Consider the following 26,845-nt stretch of genomic DNA (forward strand, 5'->3'; position numbering starts at 1 on the left):
CCTGTGGCCACCAGCAGCCCTCTTCTCTGCGATTACACTAAACACATACCCTCCAACATTTCTCCAGTGAAAACAGGGACGTCCTAACGGTCAGGGGTCCCTTTACCTTTATTCAATAATAGTAGTAATTGTTGTTGTTGCTATTTTACTATTTATACCCTGCCCATCTGACCAGGTTGCCCCAGCCACTGCAGGTGCCTTCCAACATATATAAGAACATAACAAAAGATTAAACATTTTTTTAAAAAAATCTTCCCTATACAGGGCTGCCTTCAGATGTCTTCTAAAGGTTGCATAGTTACTTATCTATAGTTACTTAACTCCACACACTCCAATATTTCTCAGATGAAAAGAGGGACATCCTATCATGCCCTCCAGCATTTTTTTGATTAAAATAGGGATGCCATAAGGTAAAGCAGGACCTTTTGGGATCAAATCAGAAACGAGGACAGCTTCTGTAAATCCAGGACTTTCCCTGGAAAATAGGGACCCTTGGAAGGTCTGTAAACAGCTGTCCTTAAACTAAATGAGACGACATTCTGTCATTCTCGCTTGCGAGTCCTGGGCTTCATTAATGCACATTTTTTTAAAAGAGGATTGGCTCCAAGCAGTGCTTTTTGTCTAAAAAACAAGTTTAGGGGTACTCTCATTTTCCTACTCATATTGAAATACTGCCCCTCAGTGAAGCCAAACTTACACACACAAAATGTTTAGGGGTATGCGTCCCCCCAGGTCCCCCCAGAAAAAGCACTGGCTCCAAGTAATATTAGGAGTGGCAGGGGGAAGAAGCATCTTGGGTGTCGCTTCTCTTAGCTGAAAACTTATACAGTATTGGGGATTTGGAACCTTCTGCTTTTGCTGACTTTTGGTTCAGATTTTCTGCCTGTTAAATTTCATCTGGCTGCCTGGTGCCCTCCCTCAGGCTGGCAGCGCCATTCCTGTGGTTTGGAGCTCATCTCTTCAGCATTAAGATGAGCGACACAAAGGCGGCAAGTGGGGGCGGAGGGAGGGAGGGTCTTCCTCTGCAGCATCAGTTCAGGAAGGCAGAGCGGTCCTTTCCAGGAATCTGCAGCGCCACGGCTGGCACACACACTCGGAGGAGCCTGGCACCAGCGCCTGTGCTTCTTCCCACTGCCGGCACACAGTGGCATGGAAGGGCGGGTGCTGGCAGGAGTTCACTGCCTTTGAGCTGCCCAGGCCAGTCTGTGGACTCCTGGGAGCCTATTGCCGCTGGGCTTACCTGAGGGAACAAGGCTTCCCCACAGGCCTCTTGGGATCTGCCTCTGTCCCATCTTAGGGAGAATGTTCAACTCTGGGATGCAATTGCCGCATTGCAGGGGGTTGGACTAGATGACCCTGGGGGTCCCTTCCAACTCTACAGTTCTGTGGTCCTCTCTAAATCTAGCCTGCATGGGGGCATGTTTAGAAACACACCTTCCAGGATGCTGTGGGGCTGGGCTGGGCTATAGCGTAGGAGTTAAGCAGCTGCATTAGATTTGCTGGGTCTCTCAACTGGGGCAGCAGGCCAGCTGATCCACTAGCATTAAGGATGTCCCCGCGGGCCTTTAAGGAATGTTCTTGCTTGGAGATCCACCCTGGCCAGAGAAACCGGGAAGTTCTGGCATCGCTGGGCTCGGACTGTGTGAGAGGGGAGGGGGGGCTCCTGGCAGGTTCCCTGCTTCCCACGCAGTGACAATTTAGCCGTAATTCAAGCCAGCCTCTCTTCCCCCTCCATCCCATCTCACCACCACCACCAGGGCTGGCTGAGAGGCTCCCCTGACACCCTGCAGGCTGTTTCTTCCAGGCCAGCTAAGCGCCACCTCAGTGCCCTCCAGGCCTCCCCTTCCCACTCTCCCCCTCAATTTTCCTCCTCTTCCCAGGCGCGTTGCTCCCTTTGGAGCTGAGCAGGCAACTGTGCTTGGCAGAGCCGGGCTCACCACCAAGGAAGCAAAAGCCCCCTTTGCAGGCTTCTGGCGCTACTTGGGGAATCGCATTCCGGAATCCCCCCCCCCAGGGGAGCAGCACCTCCCTCTTAATGCCAGACAACATTCCCCTCTCTGAAGTGGGGTCTTGGGCAAGCAGTGGTCCCTGCTCAGTCTAGGCCTTTGCTTGTAGCCCTGTACAAAAGGAGCCTTTTTGTCTCAGGCCAAAATGAAAGGCCATAGCTGGGTGGGGAAGAGCTGCAGGGGGAGAGTGGTGCACCCTCCACAAGACCCTCCTGCCTCCCCATTCAGGCCCCACAGGTGACTTTTCGGCAGCAAACCACGAAGCAGCAGCCACGGTGCTGTGTGCAGGTCCTAGCCTGGCTTCAGCGCACCCTGACATTTTTGTCCTTCAGGGCAACTCAAGAGCAGGCGGGGATGGGATATCCCCATTTCTGGCCACCTTCTTCCTGGCGATTCCCAGCCACAAGGCGGGCTGCAGCGCTGGTGTCCTTGGCGTGGCTGGGAGAGCGGCAGAGCTAGACAGCCCCTCTTTCCCACGCAGCAACCTCCAGCTGGTACTGGGATGAGGAAGCTCCAGGGGTCATTTCCTGTTTCCAGTCAGTTGCAGAAGGAACGTAAAATGCGCACCGCAAGCATTAATGGGGAGGGGTATTTAATTACACTAAAAAGCCACTACAGGGGGCCGATGGAGTCCAGATGTGGGCCTTGAAAGGGCGAGGAAGAGCTTGGCTGCAGAGCTTCCGAAAAAGACTTGCAGCCACCAGATTTATTTCAGAACCTAGACCAGCCTCTGTGGAGTCTGAGCCGCTTTTGGCCTGCTTTGGGGGTCCCTCAGTCCCATCTCTTATGGCTCCTGGGACGGGCATCTGGTTGGCCACTGTGAGGACAGGCTGGTGGGTCGAATTGGCTGCAGCCGCTCTTCTTAAGGTCTTCTTGCTGCTAGATGCTGTCTCCAGTTTCAGAGGTGGTGCTCTTCTGAATACCAGTTTCTGGGGATCCCAAGTGGGGAGCGTTGCTGCTCTTGCTCAGGCCCCGCTCTCGTGGGCTTCCCCTTTGAGTATTTAGCTGGCCCCTTGGAGAAGAGGGGGCTGTACTGTGATGGGGCCCCTCTGGCCTGATCCAGCAGCAGGGCATGGCTCCTCTGACGTTCTCATGAAGCTCCGACTTCTTGTGTCGCTCTGGCTATGACTTGCGTCGTTCTGCCTCCGTCTCCCAGGGTCTTCCTTGGCAGAATGCCATGTCCATGTCGAGGGAGGCAGAGTGAAGCCGCCGCTCACAGTCAAGGGCTGGAACAGGCAAATCTTCCTGGATCTCTGGGGCTAGGGAGTGGGTGGGGCCACCCCTCTCCAACTCCTCTCTATGTGCCTTTGGGGCTCCTGTAGCCGCAGGAATCTCGTTCTGTTCCTGAAGGCAATGCGGGGGCCGCACACAGGCAGGCTGAGCCCCTCCAGGGCCCGGACAAGCCCTGGAATGCCTGTTCCAGCCAAGCTTCGGGGCGGGTCCAGCCACAGCCAGCCAGGAGCGCATAGAAACTCCCACCCCCCGCTGGGAATCCGCCCCCACCTGCCTCCCGCTCTCTATAAGCGACTTTTGGAGCTCTGCAAGGGCTGGGGGCTGGGAATGCAGCCCCCCGCCAAGGTCGTCCCCTCTCCTCCTCCTCCTCCACGGGTGGTCCCAGCGCAGGAGGGTGGCGAGCAGAGGCTGGATTTGTATCTTCTACACAAAAGCAGGAGGAGCCCTCTGGTCTGATCGGTTCCAGGCGCTCCTGGATGTGGTTTCAAGGAGTGTGTCTCCCCCCCCCCATTCTCTGGTGGAATATAGGTTGCCCAGGGAGGCAGGGGCGGAGGAAGGGGACAAGGGGGTGGTCCGCCCCAGGTGTCTTTGCTGAGGGGGTGACATTTGGCACGCCACCCACCTGCGACTCCCAAGCCTACCCCGAGCCATCGGGGGAAGGGGGAGCTGTGTGTTCCGTCCCCTTTGGGAGTGCGCCCACCCTGGGCAGGGCGGGCTTATGCTCTGCCGCTTCAGTCCTGGGGGCTTTCTTTTTCCTCCCTGGTTTCACAGTTTCTGGCATTTCCCCCCTCCAAAAAACGCCTCCCCAGCTCAGATCCTGGAGTGGGTGGGGCTAACTGTGCAGAGCACCTTTGGGTGCTCCTCAGAGTCTCCTCCATGCCACCCCACCCCACTTCCAGCATCAGGGGGACGGGCAGAAGAGATGAGGGAGGGGGACCCACAGGCAACAGCTTGCTCAGCAAATAACCCAGGAGACTTGCTGCCAAAGGGAAGGGGGCACTTCGAGCAGCCACTTCGGGAGGCAGGCGAGCAGGTGCAAGTAACCCGTTCACAGCTGAGACCTGCTGATGACTCTCCTAACTGCAACAGAGGACACTTCTTTCCTGTTTAACAGTGAGATAAAGCAGAGTCAAGCAGAGTCTCTCTCTCTCTCTCTCTCTCTCTCTCTCTCTCTCACACACACACACGATATGTCCGTAGTGTTAAGAGTGGAGGAATCTTTCCTTTCATTTTTTTAAATGTAATTTGTTCTGATAGCGTAACTGAAATCGCCTCTAAGCAGCGTGCAAGTAATTCAGTGCAAAAAAACCCCAGTTAAAACTATGAAGTCAGAATTCAGTTTAAATTCTCGCTGCAAGGCGGAGGGGGAGGTCTCCCATAGGTGCCAGAAGATCAACAGGGAGAATGGGCCTGCCTGACCTCAACTAGCGCATCTGAGCCATGGGGGGGGGGGCTGGGGGTGACCAGCTCATTGGCAGTGACGGATGCTGCTGCCAGCTGGCTCTCCTTGTTCCCGTAAACGAAAGGCGCTGCAGCCATCAGGGTGGCAAAAGGGCGTGTGAAGTAGACCCAAGAAACACGCTTTCCCCCGACGGCAGAACCTGTCCAGCTATGGAGCCGCCGCCGAAGGCTTGGCTGACCAAAAGACCAGCCACTGAGAAGAAGCAGCACGCAGGGCGTCCTTCAATGTGTTTGCACGGTTGAGGGAGACCACGCAGAGACTCCTGGGCTCCTGGCGCCAGCTTGCATTCCGGATTGGAGAACAGCCTTTTGCAGGAAACGAGCCATCGGCTCAGAGATGAGCAGCTGCCGCACCAGGAGCCTGTGCTGATTTGCCATAGGGAGCGAGTGGCCCCGTAACAGAGGCAGCGTCCGCCCAGCGCAAGGCCAGGCAGGGGCTTCCTGCGTCCTGGGATGGGCTCGGCGAGCGGGATCTCTGTGGGGAGAAATGTTTGGCAGGAGGTGAGATGCGAAGGAGCCATGAAGTTCCCCTCCAAGCCTGCTGTACTTTTCCTGCGTGTGGGTGGCTGCAGCTGGCCTGAAAGGTGTCCCTGAAGAAATGGGGTTTGGAGGGGCCATTCTGCTGTAGAATAAATGCCCTGCCAGCAACCCCATCCTCGGAGAGCGGGGGGAGGCGGGACTAGAGATGTAAAATTTCCAGAAATTTTGAAGCCATGGGGGGAGGGAACATTCCCCCCCCCCGGTTTTTTTTTCTGGTAAAAATTGAAAAAAGGTTCGGTGTGGAAAAGTTTTACAAATTGTGTGAAACACAGTGTAGATAAAAAGTATTATGCTTGCAATAAAACAGGTAACCACCCTCCTTTCCCTCAAAAGCAGCAACAAAAAAAGCAAGAAACCATCAACATAAATAATAATCAGATTTGCCCCTTAGCACCAACAGCAAAAGGGTGGCGCTATGGTCTAAACCACAGAGCCTAGGGCTGGACGATCGGAAGGTCAGCAGTTCGAATCCCCACGACCAGGTGCGCTCCTGTTGTTCGGTCCCAGCTCCTGCCCACCTAGCAGTTCGAAAGCACATCAAGTGCAAGTAGATAAATAGGTACCACTCTGGTGGGAAGGTAAATGGCATTTCTGTGCGCTGCTCTGGTTTGCCAGAAGCGGCTTAGTCATGCTGGCCACATGACCCAGAAGCTATCTGCGGACAAACGCTGGCTCCCTCGGCCTATAGAGTGAGATGAGCGCGGAACCCCAGAGTCGTCCGCAACTGGACCTAACGGTCAGGGGTCCCTTTACCTTTACCAACAGCAAATAAAGTTAAAGTTAAGGTTTATTCTATCTCATTTTCTGAACTACAGCTATCATTTTCCATTTCTTCTTCCTCTTTGTCATTTTTCTCATGGACTTCTTATTTATGTTGATGGCTTCTAGCTTTTTTATATACACCGCCTTTCGCGCAATTTTTAAACTACTCCACACTGAACTTTTTTTCACTTTTTCCAAAATGTCCATTTTTTCTGGGAGGAAACCCGGAAAAAAACTTTTTTTTCTCATGGCTTCAAAATTTCTGGAAATTTGACATCTCTAGATAAAACACAGTTAAAAGCAGGTATTTAAGAGTATTCAAAAGATGATTGAAGGCAGCAGTGGTTAAAAGGAAGTAAATCACATGCAGCTTCTACGTCTTCAGATGGGCTGGCCCCAACAAAAATGTTTTGAGCAGTTGCTGGAAAGAGTACAGTGAGAGCACCTGCCTGGTGTCAGTTGGCAGGGAGCTCCAAAGTGGGGGTGCTGGAAGCCCTGGGGGGGGGATGGAAAAATTGGGAGGGGGGCAGTTTCCCCCCTGTTTTTTCCCAAAGTCTTTTTTTTCAGGAAAAAATGGGGGGGGGAGTGTGTGGAATATTCAAACTATACCAAATGATTTTTTTCATTTTTTCGGGGGAAAACCGGCTTCTGGAAAAAAACCTGGTCCCCCCCCCAAGTTTTCTGTTTTTTCCCCAGGCCTTCCCATCTCTAGGTGGGACTGCTTGGCTCCAGGGCTCATCGTGCCCCTTGGGCATCTAGAGGTGGCCCCGGCTGGAGGTGAGAGAGGAAAACCTTCTCTCTGCTGGCTTCCTGTTTTCACTGGGGGCTTCCTGTGTTTATCTCCGAGCTGGACAGCTGGCATTGGCATTGAGGGGTGGGGGCTTCAGGGGGCATCAAGGGAAATCTGGGAAGTTCTTCTTTTGGAACAGAACAGATGAGGGCAGCAATCCAGAGAATAATGTATGTTGCTTGGCAGAGTCAGGTGGGAACTTTTGCAGAGACCCAATATCACCGATCTCTTCACCTCTCTCCTGAGGGTCATCCCCCTGCAATGGAGGATTCTCACCCAAATCCTGCACCACAGATGACCATCCAACCTCTGGGTCTGAACCTGCACTGATTTGTTTTAATTAAACAACTGGATTCTATGTGCAGCTTCTGGCTGGGCTGGATTGGGAGGTGTGGAGAAATCTTCCTGGAGCCCAGAGTCACTCCCTGCAGGTGCAAAAGGAGTTGAATCTTCCACCTGCCCTCCTGTCTGGCATCAGCACAAGTGGCCTGATGGCCGCAGGGAGGGAGCGCTTGGTTCTCCTTCAGCAAAGGATGCTGGGGCAGGAATACCAGTATCTGCAGTACCCAAAATGTTGCTTTGTTTGGCCCGTCCTCAGTTTTGTGTCGCCTTGGCAACAGAGCATTCAGCACACTTGCAAGGCTGTATTTAGCCTCGATCAATCTCTCGTGCCAGATACAAGATAATTGTGACAGATGACTTTCCCCCTTTGGAACACGGTCTGCCTCTCCTGGGCTGCCCCTCACTTCCGAGGCCAGGGCTGGGAGCGGAATTGTCAGGCGGCTTCCCTTGGAAGGGCTTTGGGTCTCTGGAGGCTCCTCCTGTCTCATCGGGACTGACCTGCCCTCCTCCCTCCTCCTCCCTAGGATGCTTCAGTACTCCATTCTCTTGCTGTGGATGCAACTGGATTGGGGCCTCTTGCTCAGTCCCAGCGACCCCAACGTGTGCAGCTACTGGGAAAGGTGAGGAACTAGGGAGACACGGAGGGTTTGTGTGGAATGCCTCAGGAAGTGGGTGGGAATGAGGCTCACATGGCAGAGGGATTGCGCGACTTAGAATCACAGCCCAAATGCTGCTGTTGTTATTAAAATTTCTATACCGTCCTTCACCCAAGGCTCACAGGGCAGTTTACGATATATGATACAGATATACGAGATGTGTGTATACAGATACACACACACACACACACAACCTCCCAGAGGAGGCTGGGGAAGTGGGCCACATACAGAAGGCCCTCCAGGAAGTTTGGGAACTCCCTGTGCACTAGCCCTGCCTTGTCTAGCAAAACGTGCATTTCTGATTTGGCTGCAAACCCCACGGAAGGGACCCAAATGGTCCTCTAGTCCACCCCCCGGCAATGCATGAATCTCAGTTGAATAATCCCTGCCCATGGGACAAAGGTCTCGGGGCTTCTCTTTCAGCCCAGCCACCCCAAGACTGCCCCCCCTCTTCTTGTGGGGCTCTCACTGCATTTCAATGCCATTCAAATAAAGATCTGAAATAAATCAGAGGTAAGAGGGTGCCTCCCTTTTTTTCTCAGGAGTAGAAATCTAAACAGAGCAAGTGTTTTGTGCGTGTTTATTTCAATGTGGTTGGGGAGCGGGATCCAGCTTGTTTTTGCCTGTGATCTGGGGATCTGCTTCCGCTGAGTTCTCGGTGGCCGGCCAAGCCAGGCCAGTGACCCCCAGAGGATTCCCTTTCTCCTGCCTCCCCTCTCGCAGCTTCACAACCCCCTCCAAGGAGTCCTATGTGCAGCCGTACTCCCAGGCCTTCGAGGAGCCTTGCGACGGAGCGTGGCCCTTCGCCAAGACCTGCACTCGCCACAAGTAAGAGCCCGGCTCCTCCTTGCATTTTGCATTTCTCCAGCAGTTGAAGCGGGGTGGGCAACGGCAGATGCTGGGTGCTGGCCTCAAGGCTCTCCCGGGTGAGCCAGGGGCCTGTCTGCCTGGGATGCCGCGGGTGGGGAGGGGGCTGTCTTGTGCCGGCTTCATGCATGGAGAGGTGGCCAGGCCAGGCCTGCTGTTGCTGATGCTCCAATCTGAGGTTCCAGGGCTTAAGCTTGATGCTTCCTCCTGCTCCTTGCAGCAGGGAGTTCCAGAGGGCTTCTCTGGCCAAGCCCAGCTGCAAGTGGCAGCAGGGAGATCTTCGCCTTCAGGGCTCTTGCCTCTCCCAGTCGCCCTTTGGCAATATCTCCCCCCCCGGGGGGGCATCAGGAGTAAGGGAAGGAGAAGGGGGCTGCTGCTGCTCCTCCTCCATTGCTGCAAATGCAGTCAGCAGCTTCCTTGGACCCTGGCCGCAGCAGCCCACCCTGCAAAGTAGGCCAGGCCCTGACCTTTGGCCTCGCGCAGGGTTCTCTACAAGGCAGCCTATCGGCAAGGCGTGAAGATCGACTACAGGAGGCGCCATCACTGCTGCAATGGCTACTATGAGAGCGAGGAGCGCTGCGTCCGTGAGTCTGTCTGTCCGTCCATCCCCATCCCCAACCCCCACCCGGCCCAGCAACCAACCCAGTTGCCGCGGGGTGTGGGGGGGTCCCCAAATCAAACTCTGCCTTTGTGCCATCCCTCCACCTGGCCTGGCAGAAGCCAAAGTGGGGAGGGGGCCAAGCGGCAGGTGGGGGGGTTGGCTACGAGTCTTTGAGGCTGGTCCCCTGCAAGGGGTGGTAGGGAAAGGAGGGGAGGGGGCTCTGCTTGCTTTGGCAAGCCACAAAGGGGTGGGTCTTCGTTTGTGGGCCTCCCTCCCTCCTGCTCCTGGCCTCCTGTCTGGCCGTCCAGGTGGGGCCCTTTCCCACGGCTGCCTGAAGCCCCCTCGGTTCCTCCACAGTGTCTGGTCTCCCCCCGCCCTGCTTGACCAGCTCCCTCCTAGCCTCCCTGAGGTCCCAGTGGAGCTGCTTTTCCAGCAGCTGCCTGGAGACCTCAGAGCAGGCAGGATGTGTCCCTGACCCTGTGCCTCCTCCCCCCTGCAGCTAGCTGCACCCAGGAGTGCGTCCACGGGAGGTGTGTGGCCCCGAACCAATGCCAGTGTGCTGACGGCTGGAAGGGCCCCGACTGCTCCAGTGGTGAGTCTCCACGAGGTCTTTTCTTTGCTGCACAGAGGGCTGCCTACTTGGGAGTAGCTGGAGCTGCACCTGGGGGAACTGGGCCTGCTTCTCTCCCCCTGGCCTGTCGCCCCTCTGAAGCGGCAAAGCATCCTCTCTGAGGGCATCTCCAGGCCAGCATTCTTGGTCCTTGATTTATGGGGGTTGTGAGTTGCTGCTGCGCCTCGTCCCCACCTGCTGCCCCTCTCAGAAGCTCAGGTGGTCACAGCAAGGCTTGGCCTGCGATGGAGGAACCAGGTGCACCACCTTTGCCCTTGTGCACATGCAGATGGACACCCAGAGAACTGCCTCAGGAGCCCCTCCCCCTCCCATGCGCATAAAGGGATGGGAGGCAGGGATGCCTCTTGGGTGGAGCTTGTGGGGCTCACTGTGAGCCTGGCAGGAGTGGCCAAGTGGGTCCTGTTTTCGCTGCACCAGCCTGAGGCAACAGAGGGGCCTCTTCCTCCAAAGGTCGCAGAGGCAGCCAGTTCCCAGGCGTCCCTCTGGGCCTGGAGTTGAAAGCAGGTCACTGGCTGGGAAACAAGCACTGCAGAGGGAACAGGGGCGGGCGGAGAGCGGGGGCTGCCTGCAAAGGGGGCTGCTCAAGTGTGCATGTGGGGGGAGCCAGGCAGACAGGGACCGGCCTCAGGGAGGCTGCCACTGCTGTTGCTCCTCTGGGGCGAAGCTCCTTTGGGCTTCCTGGGGAAAAGAGAAGGGGCTTTTCATGGCACGGGGGGGGGGTGTGTGTTGGGAGCCTCAACTTCCCCTCCTTGGTGAGGGGAGCCAGCAGCCACCAAGGGCCGTTGTGAACAAGATGAGGGGTCTGTCAGGCAGCAGCCCTGGGGTGTGACACACTGCTTCCCCCCCCAACCCCAGAAACCCTCACCCTGCTGTGCGCTGGGTGTTTGGGGGGGGGGCTGCCAAGCTCCTTATATAGAGAGAGAGTGCATCTGAAGAACTGTGCATGCACACGAAAGCTCATACCAAGAACATCTTACCGTAGTTGGTCTCTAAGGTGCTACTGGAATTTTTTTATTTTGTTTCAACTACGCAGACCAACACAGCTACTACCTGTAACTAGTTACAGGTGGGTACTACAAAAGAATTTCAGAAATAAACTGGAAAGAGAAGTTGCTGAATTGCAACTTCTTACCAAACTTAAAACCATGGAGAGACCTGATCTGAATAGAGACATTGGATTCTTCTCTCATTATACATGATAAAGCTATTTTTAGCCATCTCAGCCCTTGCTTTTTCCTATAAGACCAATTGCAGTCATTAACAGTCATCAACAGGTTTACCACACCCACCAGCCAATCATCCATTCCCACCCCCCTTCTGAGTAATCCCCCTCCCCACCCTCCCACTACATAGAAGGGTCTGGTGACTTCTGTTTCAGTGTATCGGAAGAAGTGTACATGCACACGAAAGCTCACACCAAGAACAAGGTTGGTCTCTCAGGTGCTACTGGAAGATTTTTTTTTATTTTGTTTCAACTACGGCAGACTAACACGGCTACCTACCTGTGACTGAGGCTTTATTGTATGTTTTTAGTATTTTGTTGCAAGACGCCCAGAGTGACTGGTGCAACGCAGTCAGATGGGCGGCATGTAATTTTTATTTTTATTTTAAATATTATTAGAGCCTTGTGTGGGAAGACCCTCCCAACACTCACCCGGCTGGTGGGGGTACCCCCATTTTGTGTGGCCGCCCAGAGTTATTGGCCATCCTTTGGTCGGTGCAGTCTGCCCTGAACCCGGCTTGCCTTTCCTCAGCTGCTCTTCCTTCTTCTTCCTCCTCTTCCTCCTCTCCTCCCCCTCCCCCTCCAGGGTGCAACCGCCTGTCCTGGGGGCCAGACTGCCAGCAGCCCTGCAGGTGCCTGAATGGAGGCAGCTGCCACCCCCTGTCTGGGGCCTGCCTTTGCCCACCGGGCTACAAGGGCCCCTCCTGCGAGGAGCTCTGCCCCCCGGGTACCTACGGCCAGGACTGCCAGATGGGCTGCCACTGCGAGAATGGTGCCCAGTGTGACACGGAGACAGGGGCCTGCCTGTGCGCCCCGGGATTCAGCGGCCCACAGTGAGTAGCAGACAGAAAAGCTGGGGGGAGCTGTAGAGCTCTGGTGAACTGGCCTGAGGTCCGTTATGGTCTGGAGCTGGGTTCCAATCTCTCCTCAGGGCAAAACCTAGAATGAGTTTCTAGTGCTCCTGAGAGTCGCTGTAAAGGTGAGGCTGAGGGGAAGGGTCCTTGCCAGCTCAGCCTCACCCTTCCTCATCTCTTGCAGCTGCGAGCAGTCCTGCCAAAACGACACCAGTGGCTTCCAGTGCCTGGCCCTGTGCCCTTGCCAGCACGGGGGCATCTGCCACCCCCCTGAGACCAACAAGTGCGCCTGCCCTCCAGGATGGATGGTACGTTTATGTGTGTGTGAGAGAGAGGAGGGGCCTGGGGCACTTGTGGTTCCAGGCCTTAGGATGGGAATGGGGGAAGTGGCCTGCACTGTCCGTCCAGCCACTGACCTGAGTGCTCACCTGCTCAGGTGCCACCACAGGTGAGGAGAACGCAGGGCTCTGCCTTTCCAGCTGAGTCCCAACCTGAGCGAAGTGGGTTTTTGTGGGAATGTTCAGGGATGCAGGAAAGGATATATTGTTCGATTATAGCCTTTCCAACTTGTGTTAACAAATTCACAATTTAGCAGAGTAACATTCCCCCTTTTAAACTCACAGCGGATGCATTTGCTGAGGCTGACTAAAGCCTCTAGAATAACTGTTCTGGTATTTTCCCCTTATTACCTCATAAAAGATAAGACACGAAAAAGTCTTCTATAAAAGTATAAAAAGAGTTTACTCACTCACATTCTGTTCACAATCGGGTCCCAGAAGGCAGACTCATCTTAGAAAAGTAACACACACCTGGAAACTATCTCATAAGGAAACAGTCCCTTTGTCCTCTCTTGGCTGGAGACCAAGAGAGCATCTTTGGCTAAGCAGATGTTGCTTCTTCAACGCATGTAGTCATAGAGAGAGAGATGGCTGCCCTGCCCTGTGCTTTTGTCGTTACCTGCACAGGTGAGGCCATGCCCACCTCTAGTCACTTGCAGAGGAAGTCTGTCCCAGCCCAGAAGGAAACAGGAAGTTTACCAGCTGGCTGGACAAACATTCCTCCCCAGGTGTAAACATGTTCACTCTAGGAATGTTGTACTTGACTGCTCTTGTGTTTCACATCCCACAGTTTTGCAGGGGGGTTGGGGGCAGCATCCATTGCAACCTACGTGGGGGCTGGGATTTCCTGCCCCCTTGCTGCAGGGCAGGTGAGGGCCCTGGGCTTTCTGGCCTCACTTCCCCCCAGTTTGTATATTACTTCTCTGCTTAGGGTGTGGCAAGAAACGCTCTGCAGCTCCTCTTTCCTCATCTCCAGCTATCACCTCCTTTCATTGCAGGCCACCTGTCTTCTTTCTCCCCTCCCGTCTCCCCCCTGCAAGAGGGTCCTCAGGGGCCCTTGAACTGTCCCTGCAGGGAGGCTTTTGGGGGTCAGGAAGAGTGCCCTCTTTCTCTGTGCACCCCATTGAGAGAGTCATTCCTGCTTCGACAGTCATGCCCAGGCATGATTTCATTTCATTTATTTTATTATTACTATTGCATCCCGCCTTTCCTCCAAGGGGCTCTCCCTCTCCCCATTTAACAGCCCCCCACAACAACCCTGTGAGGTAGGTTAGGCTGACAGGTGGTGACCAACCCAAGGTTATGCCCAGTGAGCTTCATGGCTGGGTGGGGGAACTGAACTCTGGCTTCCCCCCAATCCCAGTCCAACATGCTAACCACTAGGCCACGCTGGCCATTAGGTGCCCCCCGGCCTCCACCCAGGCAGGGAGTTGGTTGTTTCTTCTTCTTGTGGACAGGTAGGATTGATCCTTGGGGGGCAGGGTGTGCGCTTGGCACCACTGTGATCGGGGCTCTCTCTCTGCCGCCCCCCCATGCAGGGCTCCATCTGCTCCTTCCGCTGCCCCGAAGGGCGCTTTGGCTCCAGCTGCCAAGGGGAGTGCAGGTGCCACAACGGAGGCCTCTGCAACCAGGAGTCTGGGCAGTGCCAGTGTGCCCCAGGCTACACGGGGGAGAGGTGAGTAGACTCCACCGGGCAGCAGGGGTGTCCACATGCTTAAAAAGTGAAGCAGGAAATGGGGGGGGGGTAAAAAAGTCTCAAGACTCATCATTTTGGGTACTAGGAAAAGGGCAGCAAAGGAAATAATGGCATCTATAGAAAACCCACTCACTGTTGACATTTCACAGCAGATGAGGGTAGAACAAGCAAAATCTCTTCAAGAGGTGAGTGAAATTAAAAATGAAATTAAAAATGATATGGACAATTTGGATTTTAAAAATGACCCAAAAAAATTGGCAAGACCAGAAGGAACAGTTCATTGGGAGGCGTTCGGCTGACCTAGCATGTTGCTAGGATAGAAGAAAGGATTCTTCTGTTGTCTGGAGAAATAAGGTAACTAAATGATAGTGGAGACTTTGGAAATGTGGAGTAATACACAGAGAGAGGGAAATATATTTGGATAATTTGGCATTAAAGGAGCTGAGAGAAAAGAGTTCTACCTAAAATTCAGGAGGGGACAAAGTGATTGGGGACAAAGTGATTAATTGCCTTGCATCCTTTTTGAGGGGAAGTGGATGAAATAAACAAAACCTACAGAATTAATACACGTTCTACAAAATTAGCAACAGACTTTATGGAGAAATTCAAATGGGAAATGGAAGAAATGCTAACGGATGAGACTGAAGACATGGAATTGGGAGCTGTGGGTTAACAATGAAATGAAACCAGAACTTTTCCTTCTAGGAGTTATGGATTTATAATTAGAAGGACCATGGAACATTATTTCAATATATGACCACAGCAACGAGACTTTTATTTGCACAAAGATAGAAAGATTCATCATTACCTACCATGAATGAATGGTTGCTAAAATGATTGGACTTAGCTGAGATGTCAAAGCTGATGTGTTTAATTAGAGAAAAATAATTGTTGGTATTTACTAAAGACTGGAAATCCCTTTTGGACTTTTTGCATGAAAAAGGAAATGAACTTATGATATCTGGATCTGAGAATTGAAGAAAATATTGGTTTTTAGAAAGCGGAATAGTTGGGTATTACCTTGGAGTGGATGTTTTGAATAACTTTCTATATATAGCAGGAAAACGAAGAATCAGAAGTTTTCCTTTTATTCTTTTCCCTTTTTTTCTCTCTCCCCTCCCCCACCTTTTCTGTTGCTCTTTTTGGCTTGTGTTTTTATTTTATTTCATCTTTGGGATTCTAAAAAGATATTGGATATTAGCTTTTGTATATCTTTTTTTGACTTTAATAAAACCTATGGCAAATAAAAAAAGAAATGATGATGGGAAGACAAGGGATACCTAAGTAGCATACCTGTATTAGCCTTACAAGGGTCCCCGGCAGGTGGGGAGATTGTGCCCCTGGGTGGCCCAGCAGCCCCCTTCCTGGAGTCCCAGGGCTGCTGGACAGGCTGGCCCCACGTGGCCCTTCTCCTTCTGCCCCCAGCCCCTCCTTCTCCCTGCTGTGCAGCTCAACAGCTGCAGCCCCAGTTGGTGAGTATTTGTGGAGGAAGCCACTTGGGCCCCCCCTTGGCGAGTGGATCTTTCCCCCGGGTGAGAAAAGGATGCAGCCTGGAGGGGAAGGAAACACTGATCTCTGCCAGCTTTTTAATGCAGACAATGGAGGAGAAAAATTAAGCCCCTGATGGTTTTCCCATCTAAGTCAGAGGAAGGAGAGGAGGCCAGGGCATGCAGGGGGCTTCAGGCACACCTGGGGGGCATTTGTGGCACCCCCATGGAGCCTGCCTGGCTGAGCTGAGGGGTGGAGGGGGCAAAGCTCCTTTCTCCTGGGCACCTCGCTGCACCAGTTCTCTCTCATCAGCTGTGCCAGCCACAAGGCTTGCCCCTCCCTGCCCCCCCATGAGTTTTCCCTTCATATAGAAAAATAATCCCTCAGACTTTAAAAGCAGCCACGGGGATGGTGTTAAATTCAGAATCTGTTGCCAGCTGTCATTGGTGTTTCATAAAACCGCATACTGAAGAACGGTGTCCTTTCTTAAATGGATCTTGATCAGCTCTACATCCTTCTGCACCCCACCCCTTGTTTGGGGGGGTGTCTGTGTGTGTGTCTGTGTTGATGATATGCAGAGTAGCTTACAGCTAGGAAGCTAAATAACTCTTCTGGGTGATTGATAAAGACCATAGAATATCCAGACTCTTTATAGTCAAATAACTTTCCTTTCATAAACATATAACTGAGAACACACCTACAATCTCATGCTTATTCACTTTGTTCCTGCACAGGATCTCCCTATTAACATTTCGGGATCTTCCTCTTTCTGCTCACTTCAGGCAGATCATGCTGACATGCACTCAGGATCTCTCAGCCACTGTCCCTCACTCACACAGAGAGAAGAGCAGAAAAGGCAGTTAATAAATGACAGTTGCTGGAATAACAGTCACAACGGAATGGAATGCCTTTCCCATGTGACTCACAGTCAACCAATCACATGAGAGAGCTATAGTCAAAGGAAAAAAATTACCATACTAAAAGTACACAGCAAATCCACCTAAGCAAACATTCCCATTTCAGGAAATAAATCGTTATCCATAACAACCGTGGTCTCTTTCTCCCCACGCTCTCAGGTGCCGCGAGAAGTGCCCCATCGGCCGCTACGGGCAGGACTGCGGGCAGGAGTGCGACTGCGCCAACGGCGGGCGCTGCTTCCACATCAACGGAGCCTGCCTCTGTGAAGCCGGCTTCCTGGGCAGCCGCTGCGAGGAGCGAAAGTGCCTGCCAGGTCTCCACGGCCTCTCCTGCCACCTGCCCTGCCTCTGCCACCCGCACCACACACAGAGGTAGGCGGGCAGGTGCCCCCTCTTTCTCCTTTTGGTCAATGAGACTTCCAGGTGGAAAAGAAGCTCTGGAAACTCCCCTTGCCCTCCTGCCCTCTTTATTTGTACAGAGGCTGCCTGGATCTCTCTTGGCCCAGCCCTCCTTCAAGAGCAAGGTCCCACCTGAGTCCTCCTGCTCTGCCCCCTGGCAGGGGCGTCCCTGCGGGAGACGGGCTTCTCCACTGATCTTCCCCCATTTGGCAGATGGGGAAGATTAGCCTTTTGCACCCCCTGCCCCCCACAAAGCCCTTCTTCTCTGGGCCTCCCCCCGGCCTCCAGGCTCAGAGAAGCTAGAAGCTGTCGAGGGACGATGTCCGGGAGCAGCCATCATCTCCTTGTTTGCCCCCCCCCCAGCTGCCACCCACTCTCGGGAGAATGCACCTGCAAGCCGGGCTGGGCAGGACTCTTCTGCAACGAGACCTGCCCCCCTGGGCACCACGGCTTTGGCTGCCAGGAGCCCTGTTTGTGCCTGAACGGAGGGACCTGTGACGGCGAGACGGGGCTCTGCGCTTGCCCGCCAGGCTACATGGTGAGTCCCCCTCGGAGGTCCCTGGGCTTCCGTCTTAGGCGGACGCTAGATCTAGCATGGGCAGGAAAGGGTTGTGCCCCACTGGCAAGCAGAGCCTGGAGCGTGTATTTGGAGGGTGTGACAAATTGGAACTGCAAGTAAAATCGCTCTCCTAACCCACAGCCTGATGGCCACTCTGAAGGTCCTGTGGGCTTGCATTGCCAGGTGGGGCAGGCAGGAAACGGATTGGGGGGGGGTCTCAAAAAATTTAAAGGGCCATTTGCAGGAGAGAAAAACTTGGGCATCCTGATAGGGGGTCTCACCCCTGGTTCTGTGCTGGAATATTTTCCTCCCCTTGATGCCAGTGTTAAAGGAAAACTCCTGGCTCACTTGGATTTGCCAGACAGACACCAGCTAAGAGTACTGGAGCAAAACAGCAATCTGTAGGCCTGCTTTTTATTCAAGGAACTGTTGCAACAGGACTTCCAACTACCACATGGAAGAGGCAGAAAGAAGCCCTGCACAAAGGGTGGCTCGCTGTTTTATAAGTTTCCCCTTTTACCCACAACACCCTGAGTGAAACATCACACATACATCATATACACAGCTATGCCATAATCTGGGAGGGTCTTCTGGCAGAAACCTGAGCATCAGGTTTCCCCCCATCCCTCCCTTGACCTCCACCCCACACCCATTAAGTAAAACAAAAGGTGAGTATGTACATGTTCCTGGATCTTGCACACCCCTGGATCTTGACCAAGATCCTAATAAACTGAAGTTGGGTTTCTATTGTTTCTGGAATGGCTACCTGTGTCTGGCACTCAGAGGCCAGGATGCCAGCGATTATCACCCAGGCAAGGAAGCTGCTGAGTACCATGGTCTCAGGCTTGAGGGATTATGGCTGCTGACATCCCAGACTCCCCTCTTGGTAGCCATTTCCTTCCTGAACAGAACGAAGTTGGAATGGTGCAAATGCAATACTGACTTTCTAAAATTTTTCCATTGAGCCAATACTTACATTTATCAGTGAACTGTTGCATTTTGTAATGTGCAGCGGAGGCCCTTTGAATAGAGATAGGAAGAAACTGTGTGATGAAGTGTTTCGTGGGAACATTTGCAGGAGTGATTGTGTTGAGTTTGGTAGTTGGGGGGGTATGATGTCTGCTGGAGGGGCAAGCCCCCCAATCTTTCCATAAATTCAGATAACACCAGAAAGGAAAGGGGTGCATTGGGGGGATTGTCCCCCCAGCTGTGCGTGGCCCCTCCTTCCCCTCACGCCCATCTTGTGCCCTCAGGGTGCCCACTGCTCCAGCCACTGCCCCCCTGAGACCTTTGGGGTCAACTGCTCCCTGCCCTGCACCTGCCACAACGCCCTCGCCTGCTCTCCCATTGACGGGACCTGTGTCTGCAAGGAAGGTAGGCAAGGTGGTGGGGAGACATGGGGTGTGGGGAGGCAGCAGGTTACGGGAACCTGCCTTTAGGGATCCCTTGAGGTCATCTGGAGTTATTTCCCTTGGCCAGGCTTGGCATGCTCTGCTAGTGCAAAGCATAAGGAGGGGGCAGAAAATCCAAGCTCCATTTCTGTGTGTACCTCTGTTCTCCCTCTCTCCCCCTCCCTGCCTTGGGCACCTTGTTTTCTGCCAATTTTGCCTCCCCAGGTTGGCAAGGCGCAGACTGCTCCCTCCCCTGCCCCGCAGGCACCTGGGGCTCTGCTTGCAACGAGACCTGCCGCTGCGCCAACGGAGCTTCCTGCAGCCCGGTCAGTGGGGCATGCGCATGCGCAACAGGCTGGCATGGCCGCCAGTGTGAGGAGCCCTGCCCGGTAGGTGGCCCTTGGGGAAGGGAGGGGAAGGAGCAGGGTTAAGCTGCCACCAATATATAGACAGATTCCTTTGGGGGGCTGCTGTGGCTGTCCCGGGAGAGGCACTGAGCGGGGGGCTTTCTCCACTTCCTTTTCCAGGTCCCCCCACTGCGCCATGTGGAGAGTTTCCCCCTCCCCTCTTTACATGGCTCAACTCGGGGTGTGGGAGCTGGGCATCAACCTGCTTCTGGCAAATGGATTGTAGTGGGGTGAGCAATTGCCCCTGTCTGTTGCCAAAGCTGAGGCTGCCAGCTCCTTGTGTGCCCAGTCTGGGTGATCCAGGATCTGCCTGACAGGAACAGAGCTTCTCAAAGGGCTGCTTTCTGACCCATATCACGGCAGAGCTGGGGTGCCCCCTGGGCACACCTGTGGAGCGGCCTCCTGCCTTGGCACCTGGGCAGCTGGAAGAGGGCTATGCCTCTTGTGCATGAGACATCTTGCCTGACGAGTGGGGGAGCGGGGACTTGCCAGAGTTGTGCAGGGGATGGTGGCGGGACAGTCCCTCCTTTCCAAATCCAGGGGTGGCTGGCAAAGAGGGATAGAACCACTAGTGGGGAGATTTCTCTTGTGCCTTCCTGTCCACTGCACGGCTGAGCAAGCCCCCTTCTCTCTCCCTCCTTCCCCCAGGAAGGCCTCTACGGCCTCAGCTGCAGCAGCAGGTGCTCCTGCCAGAATGCAGAACGCTGTGATCCTGTTCTGGGGCAATGCCACTGCCTACCTGGGTGGACAGGTGAGCAGGGGCGGGGCTCAATCTCCCACCTGCTGTGGGTCCTGGGCTGGAGAGGGTTAGGGGTTGTCTGGCAATGCTGGGGTTCCAGCCACCTGTGAGTGGCCGAAGGGCAAGGCAGGCCTGCTGGAGGAACCCTTCCTTCTTTCAGGGTGATCTGAAAGTGGGGCATGTTGACATCAGTCCCTTGTCAGGGAAAGATCACTTCCTGTTGAGATTGAGGCTTTCTTCACCTTTTCACCTTTGCAGAGGTGCGGGGGGCACAGACCCCTATGAGGATGGTCCACCCTTGGAGGCTGATGGATCCAATGGGTTTCCAGACAGCTCAGGGGGATTTTCCAGCTGATACGACTGGCGCTCCTCTTGAAGCCCTGGCCAAAATGTGGACTATCCTGATAGGCGGCTCGAAGGCTAGTGGAGGGAAGGTCTTGTGGAATGCAACTGAACCTGGTGAGGGAGCCTCCCGAGTGGCAATGAGAGCAGCAAAGGCCTCTCACTGTGCTGTCCTGCAGAGCTTTTCTTACAGTCTGGCCTGACAAAGGTGGCAGAGTCTGCAGGATCTCACTGTGACTTGTTTGCGAAGCATTTTCAGTGTAAAATCTCTTGGATCCACCAGAATTTTGACTCTGCTGTTAAAGCAGATGAACCTCATGGGGTGTCCAGAGCACAGTCTAGCCCTGTTGTGATGGATGAGTTTCAGTTAGTAAGAATGTAGAGAAGGTACTTGGAGAAGGTGGTTTGGAAACTTCAGCTGGTGCAGACCTTGGTGGTCAGGCTAAACTACCCTGTAGCTGAAGGGCAGTATAGAAATTCAATAAAATCATAAATATATACATTTCCCCGCAAGCTTTGCTTGCTAAACCATGACTTGCCTTGCATTTCCTTCAGTGCCTCAAAAAAGCAATTGTCCTAAGGCCATGTGATGATGATGATTGTAATTAATAATACTAATAATATTAATAATAGCCTAAAGGTCTGTCACAGGAAGATGAAACAAGCTTGTTTTCTGCTGCTCCAGAGGGGAGGACCTGAACCAATGGATTCAAAATGCTAGACAGGAGTTTCCAACTAAATATTAGGAATTACTTTTAGTTCACCACTGACAGAAGATCATTATGTGGTGACTGATACAGGTAATCTGACTATTAATCTCAGTCTGGAGATCAGAGTAATGATGGAGAACCTCAAATGTTTTGGTGAAGGCTGCTTTCTGCTGTCTGCGCCTGGGGGCTTGGGCAAGGGCTAAAAGATCTGGCAAGCTGAAGAGCATACAGCGCCATGTAAGCACCCGTCGTGGGTAGAAAGACTGGCATCCTCTCTTAATAAATTGTGGGACAAGAAAAATGGCAAATTGGAGATTTATCTGTCTGCTGGTGAAAATCTACAATCGGAAAACTGGTAATAGCCGTTTTCTGTCTCTACAAAGAAGGGGAAACTGGCCGTTAAAGTGTCTAAGGCAGAGTGAAAATCCTGATTGGTGGGGGGGGGGCTAGATGATCCTGGGTGTCCCACCCAACTCTACAATTCTGATTGTAGTCTAAGGCTATGATGATTCTGTGAGCAATCCATGCCTCTAGGATTCCCTCCCTGCTGTCAGCCACTCGCAGGTGGTGCTGAGCTGCTTCCTGCTCCTTTGTCCCCCAGGCCCCAATTGCAGCCAGGAGTGCGCAGACGGCCTGTGGGGGCCCAACTGCAGCCAGCTGTGTCTCTGCAAGAATGGGGCCCCCTGCTCCCCCAAGGATGGGAGCTGCGACTGTCCCCCAGGCTTCCGGGGTGTCACCTGCCAGCGCCGTAAGTAAGCTAGCCAGCCTACCAGTGGGGGAGGGGCGTGTCAGATGGGCTGAGTCTCGGTGGGCTCAGTGATGGCCCTGGCTGCTGGGGCAGACTGCCCTCCCCACGGGGACAGGTGGTGGGGAGCCCAAGAAGTCTGCTGCTCTGGCACTGAGCTCCCTCTCTCTCCCCCCCCCCCCAGCCTGTCAGCCAGGGCGTTACGGCAAGAAATGCTCTGTGCCCTGCAAGTGTGCCAACCACTCCATCTGCCACCCAGTGGACGGTTTGTGTGATTGCCCTCTTGGCTGGACAGGCAGTGACTGCTCCGAACGTGAGTTATCCACTTGTTGGAAGGAGACAATGCGGAGAGGAGGGGGAGAAACTTTGGCACACGGCCAGTCCTGGGCACAACCCTCTTGCTAGCTGCTGTGCCCCAAGGGAGGGTTCCTGTGCTACCTGGCTGTGGAGGAGGAGGAGGAGGAGGAGGAGGAGGAGGAGGACCCACCTGGCCTGTGTAGCTGGGCTCTGCCTACATTTCAAACGGTGGGCGGCCCACCCGCCGCCTCTGTGCCCCTCTGCTTCCTCCACAGGCTGCCCTGCAGGGTTCTTTGGGGCCAGCTGCACCCAGCGGTGCCAGTGTTGGTGGGAGGCCCCCTGCGAGCCAGACTCCGGGAGGTGCCTGTGCCCCTCTGGCTATACTGGAGCCCACTGTGAGACCCGTAAGTACGAAGAGACCCCCGCTTCCCTTTCTCCGCTCCCATGAGTGAAAGGGGCTCTCAACTGCCAGGAGGAGGAGAAGGCTTCAGCTGTTGATTCCTGCATTACAGGGTGGGAGGTTTGGACTGGATGAGCCTTGGAGATCCCTTCCAATGCTAAAACTCAGTGGTTTGAGGAGGAGGAGGAAGAAGGTGGTGGCAGGTCAAAGTGCCCCTTGGGCATCCACCACAATAGACTTTTGTGAGCAGAGACAGGTGTGGAGAAACTGAAATGGCTCTGCTCAGGTGGGGAGGTGAGAAGATCTCCTCCTGTCTGCCAATCTCTAAATGGTGGAGGGTAGGTGGTCCCCTCTGAACCCAGGAGGAGAGAAGCTCTTGGAGGGGGGAGCTTGTCCACCCTCTTCAAGAGATGGGGGTCCCCATTTCTGGCAAGAAGGGGCAACTCTGCTGCCTCCCTGTGCAGGGACACTCGACCCACCCCCCCTGACCATGGTTCCTGCCATTCCTGCTGGCAACCCCTCCCTGGGGGCTGTGATGGGCATCGTCACCCTGGCTGTTCTGCTGGTGGGCATGCTGGCGGCCTTCCTCTGCTACCGGCACTGGCAGAAGGACAAGGAGCATCGCCACATGGCTGTGGCCTACACCACAGCGAGGATGGATGCCTCAGAGTACGCCGTGCCAGGTGAGGAATGCCCCGCCTGGCTCTCGCTTCACGCCACCCTCACAAAGCAAGACTCCAGTCTTGGAGAACTTTCGGACTCCCTTGGAAGGCGAAGAGGTCTCCTTCCTTGGAGGTTTTGAAGCAGAGGTTGGGCAGTCCCCTGCCAGCATGGCCACCCTATAGTCTTGTAGAGGGGTGGACTAGATGACACTTGGGATCCCTTCCAACTCTGCTATTCTGTGATTCAGCTCGACAATATCTATGAAATTGGGCTGGGGCGGGATGGTGAGGGCGGTGAATTTCCAGAGAATGGGGGGCTTTTGTACTGACCTGTCTCCGTCTGCCTTTCTGCCTAGACGTCCCTCCCAGCTGCACCCACTACTACTCCAACCCCAGCTACCACACCCTCTCGCCCTGCTGCCCCAGCCTCCCCTGCCCCAGCCCCCCTGAGCAGCCTGGCCCCAGCAAGGTAAGGATCTCTCCGGGGAGTGCAGCACCACTCCGGGGCTGGCCGGGGCCTCGGGCCTTTCACCTGGCGAGGGCCTTTGGGCATTCATTATGCAGTAGGCCCACAACTTACATGGGGGCTACATTCTGGGGGTTTGTGCACAAAGGCAAGACCCCTGGAAGGGACAGGGGGCCTTGGTGAGATCTCAGGCGGCCCTTTTCAACTGCTCTCTCCCCACTTGGCATCATTCATTTATTCCTGGACCACTGACACAAAGCTACCATTTCGTTAAGTTGCGGGTCTACTGTAATTTACAGCATAGGATTACAAAATTGCCAGGAAGTTTATTGTGTGTTGTCAGATGTGTGCTTTTGGATTTGGAAAATAAAGAAACGCATGTCTAAAGGGACATTTCCTCTCCCATTGCTGAGAGGTGCGCAGGGATTGGGCTCTTTGCTGCAGGAGGCAGAGTGGTGGCAGCGTCACTTTCCTCCTTTTTTACTGCACAAAAAGTCCGCTCACCAGTCTGGGCACCTGTGTGCAAACCAAAACCCAAGTAGCTGTAATGTTTGGCTTCTTCTGATTTGCACCCCTGGAGGGAGCCAGCTATGGTGCCAAGTGTGGCTTCTGCAGGGTACAATTTTGGTCACTTGCAAACCGCAGCTGGCATTGGACAGTTCCATGTTGCTGAGCCCCACTTGGCTGTGGTCAGTAATAAAGACAGACACTTTCCGGGATGGGTTTTAAACAGGGAGACGTGCCTGGAGCACAGAAGCCACGTGCTTAAACATGACCCGGAAAGGGAGCCCCATAACAAGCCCCACCCCAAGGCAGGAATTTCATCTGCCAGGCCCTTGCCCGTTCCACCCCCAGCCTTCACAGATGTCTTGGAGAAAGAATCTTAATTGTCGGAGAGAAACTTTTGTTTGAGTTAGGGTCCCACGCGGTCTGGCGCCAGGGTGACTGCCTGTTTTCTTCCCCCTCCCCAGCTGATCAGCAGCACAAAGAGCCTAGAGCGCGACTGGCCGGGAGTGTGTGGGGCCGACTGCAATGCCACGCTGCCCGCCGACTGGAGGCACCACAGGGCCCCTCCAGCGGAGCCAGGTAAGGCTGTGGCATCTCCCTCCTCCTCCACCGTGCCCGTCACTCAGGAACACGGCCACTTTTTCACAGAGTGCCCTTGTCCCTCTTGCCGCTCCTGTAGAGACCCTTCCCCAAAGGGCAGCCACCCCAGCACACATTTCTCCCTAAGGGGTTTGGCAAACCTGGAGGCCTCCCTGGAAATGGGGGAGCAAGGAATGTTCCAGAACCACCTTCAGCAACATGATGGACCCCAAATGGCAGCAGGTGTCGCTGTGAGGCTTCACATGAGTCTGTTTCCAGCATCAGCTGGTCAGGGTGTCCTCTCCTCCACATGTGCTGTGCCAGGTCTGAACCCCACTGATAGGTTCTGGGGCTGAGACCCAGTGAGCTTCACCCAACAGAATCCCTCCCCCTCCTGGACTCCGTTTCCTTTTCTGCAGGAGGCCCCCAGATGGACCGCAGCTACAGCTACACTAACGGACTTGGAAGGTATTACAGCAAAGGTAAGAGCATTGCCTGCCTGTGGAGGGCACAGCATAGCCATTGATAGGCCTCTCCTCCTCCAAGAATTTGTTTTCTCCTCCATCCAGGTTGGTGGTCGTCCCATCCTCCTGTGGGAGGGGGTTCCACTGATTAACTATGCCCAGCATGAGGAAACTCTCTTATCTGTCTGAATCCTCCCAAAATTTTGGGACGTCCAAAAGTTGTGGTGTTATGAGAGAGAAAAACTTTTCTCTGCCCACTTTGCCTCACCATGCATCATTTTAGGCACTCCAATCATCTCTCCTCCTTCTCCTTTCTCTAAACTGAAAAGCCCCAAATACTGCAACCTTCCTTCATAGGGGGGTCACTCCAACCCTGGATTGTTCTGGTGGGCCCTTTCTGGCCTCACTTCTGCCTGGTGCCACCAAGTCCAGGGTGCGGTCTGCAACTGCCCTTGCAGGGCCCCCGCGATACTGCTCAAAGCCCCTCCTCCCCTTCCAGGCTACGCCAAGGAGGAGACCTTGTACCGACGGAGCGACAGTTCCCTGAGCAGCGAGAACCCCTATGCCACCATCAAGGACCTGCCCGTCCTCACAGGGAAGCCCTCGGAGGGGAGCTACATGGAGATGAAGTCCCCCGTCAAGCGCGAGATGTCCTACGCCGAGATCGGCCTCTTTGAGGAGGCTGCCCAGAGCCTGGAGGAGGAGGAGGAGGCAGGAGGTATTGGGGGGGGGGTTATGGCTCTCATTTCCCTTCTTGGTGGCAAGGGATGCAGCTCAGTGCCAAGCAGAGAGGGACTCCCTGCCTGGACTCCTGGAGAGCTGCGGCTGCCAGTCAGTGTAGACAAGCCTGAGATGGGCTGTTGGTCTGGTTCAGCAGATGGCAGCTTCCTCCGTTCCTCAACATTTCCATTTTTGCAACTGGGCTGAGGTTCCCCGTGCCCTCACTTGGCGCCCTCCTCTGTGTCCCGTGGAAACGCTGACCTCCTTCTTCCTCTTCTTCCCCATTCCAGGCAGCTGCTCGGCTGGCGCAGGAGGCATCTCTTCACACGCAGCCTCCACCATTCCCCCCAACCACTACGACTCCCCCAAGAACAGCCACATCCCTGCCCACTACGACGTGCCCCCCGTCAGGCACTACCCGCCATCGCCCCCTCTCCGCAGGCAGGACCGGTGAGGAGGGCCAGAGCCCCCTGCCCCCCCACCCTCTCAGGGAAAGACTGAGTTCCAACTGGCTCAGCAGCAGCAGGACCTCCATCCCTCTGGGCACCAGGCTTCTTCGCAGCTGCCATGGGGGCAGGACGTGGCGGATCTGGGCCCCAGCGCCACTAGAGGAACCACTTTGCCCAGTCTCCTGGGCTGGCATTTTGACTAGCTGGGATCATTTCCCAAGGCAGCCACCAGCAGAGGCACAGCATCAAGGGGACGGCTGCTTGGCTCCTTTCCAGCGCTTCTTGGGTGGGGGCAGATGTCTCAGTCTCTTCCCTGCCCCCAACTTCGACAGAGACTAGCCACTTCTTCAGAACTCATAAGCCTGACTTCCTTGCAGGAGTCTGTCAATCCATGTACAAAGGGGTCACATACTCTCTGTAAGCCAAGTTTTGCACTGTCAGAGACTCTTGAAAAGTCTTCAAAGATCAATGCGCCAGGGAAACAGGGCACCTTTTCCAGTCAAAAGCCCACATTCCTTTATGAACCTTAGAGGCGCCACATGAGCCCAGTGGGGATGCCCAGAGCTGGAGCAGATGCACTTATATCACACACGTGTTTTTGTCCG

General features: G+C 54.4%; 1 protein-coding gene across 2 annotated transcripts; it reads left to right on the forward strand.

Moving 5' to 3' along the window:
- Window positions 1-4,687: 4,687 nt before the first annotated feature.
- On the forward strand, window positions 4,688-26,585 carry PEAR1 (platelet endothelial aggregation receptor 1). Of its 2 annotated transcripts, XM_081891370.1 has the most exons (22): window positions 4,689-5,201; window positions 7,659-7,754; window positions 8,514-8,618; window positions 9,141-9,241; window positions 9,758-9,850; window positions 11,698-11,944; window positions 12,150-12,273; window positions 13,842-13,978; window positions 16,564-16,776; window positions 17,167-17,341; window positions 18,616-18,736; window positions 18,979-19,142; window positions 19,809-19,911; window positions 21,553-21,699; window positions 21,881-22,009; window positions 22,269-22,397; window positions 22,858-23,076; window positions 23,412-23,524; window positions 24,493-24,607; window positions 25,027-25,089; window positions 25,571-25,789; window positions 26,082-26,585. In XM_081891370.1, the coding sequence occupies exons 1-22, from the start codon at window positions 5,188-5,190 to the stop codon at window positions 26,243-26,245; spliced, it is 2,991 nt and encodes a 996-aa protein (XP_081747496.1). In that variant the 5' UTR covers window positions 4,689-5,187; the 3' UTR covers window positions 26,246-26,585. The 2 variants fall into 2 exon arrangements, with proteins under 2 accessions (XP_081747497.1, XP_081747496.1); XM_081891371.1 differs by lacking the exon at window positions 25,571-25,789 and having other exon boundaries at window positions 4,688-5,201.
- The last annotated feature ends 260 nt before the right edge of the window (window positions 26,586-26,845 follow it).

Source organism: Podarcis melisellensis, assembly GCF_964234715.1.
Source record: "Podarcis melisellensis genome assembly, chromosome: 16".
Taxonomy (NCBI): Eukaryota; Metazoa; Chordata; class Lepidosauria; order Squamata; family Lacertidae; genus Podarcis; species Podarcis melisellensis.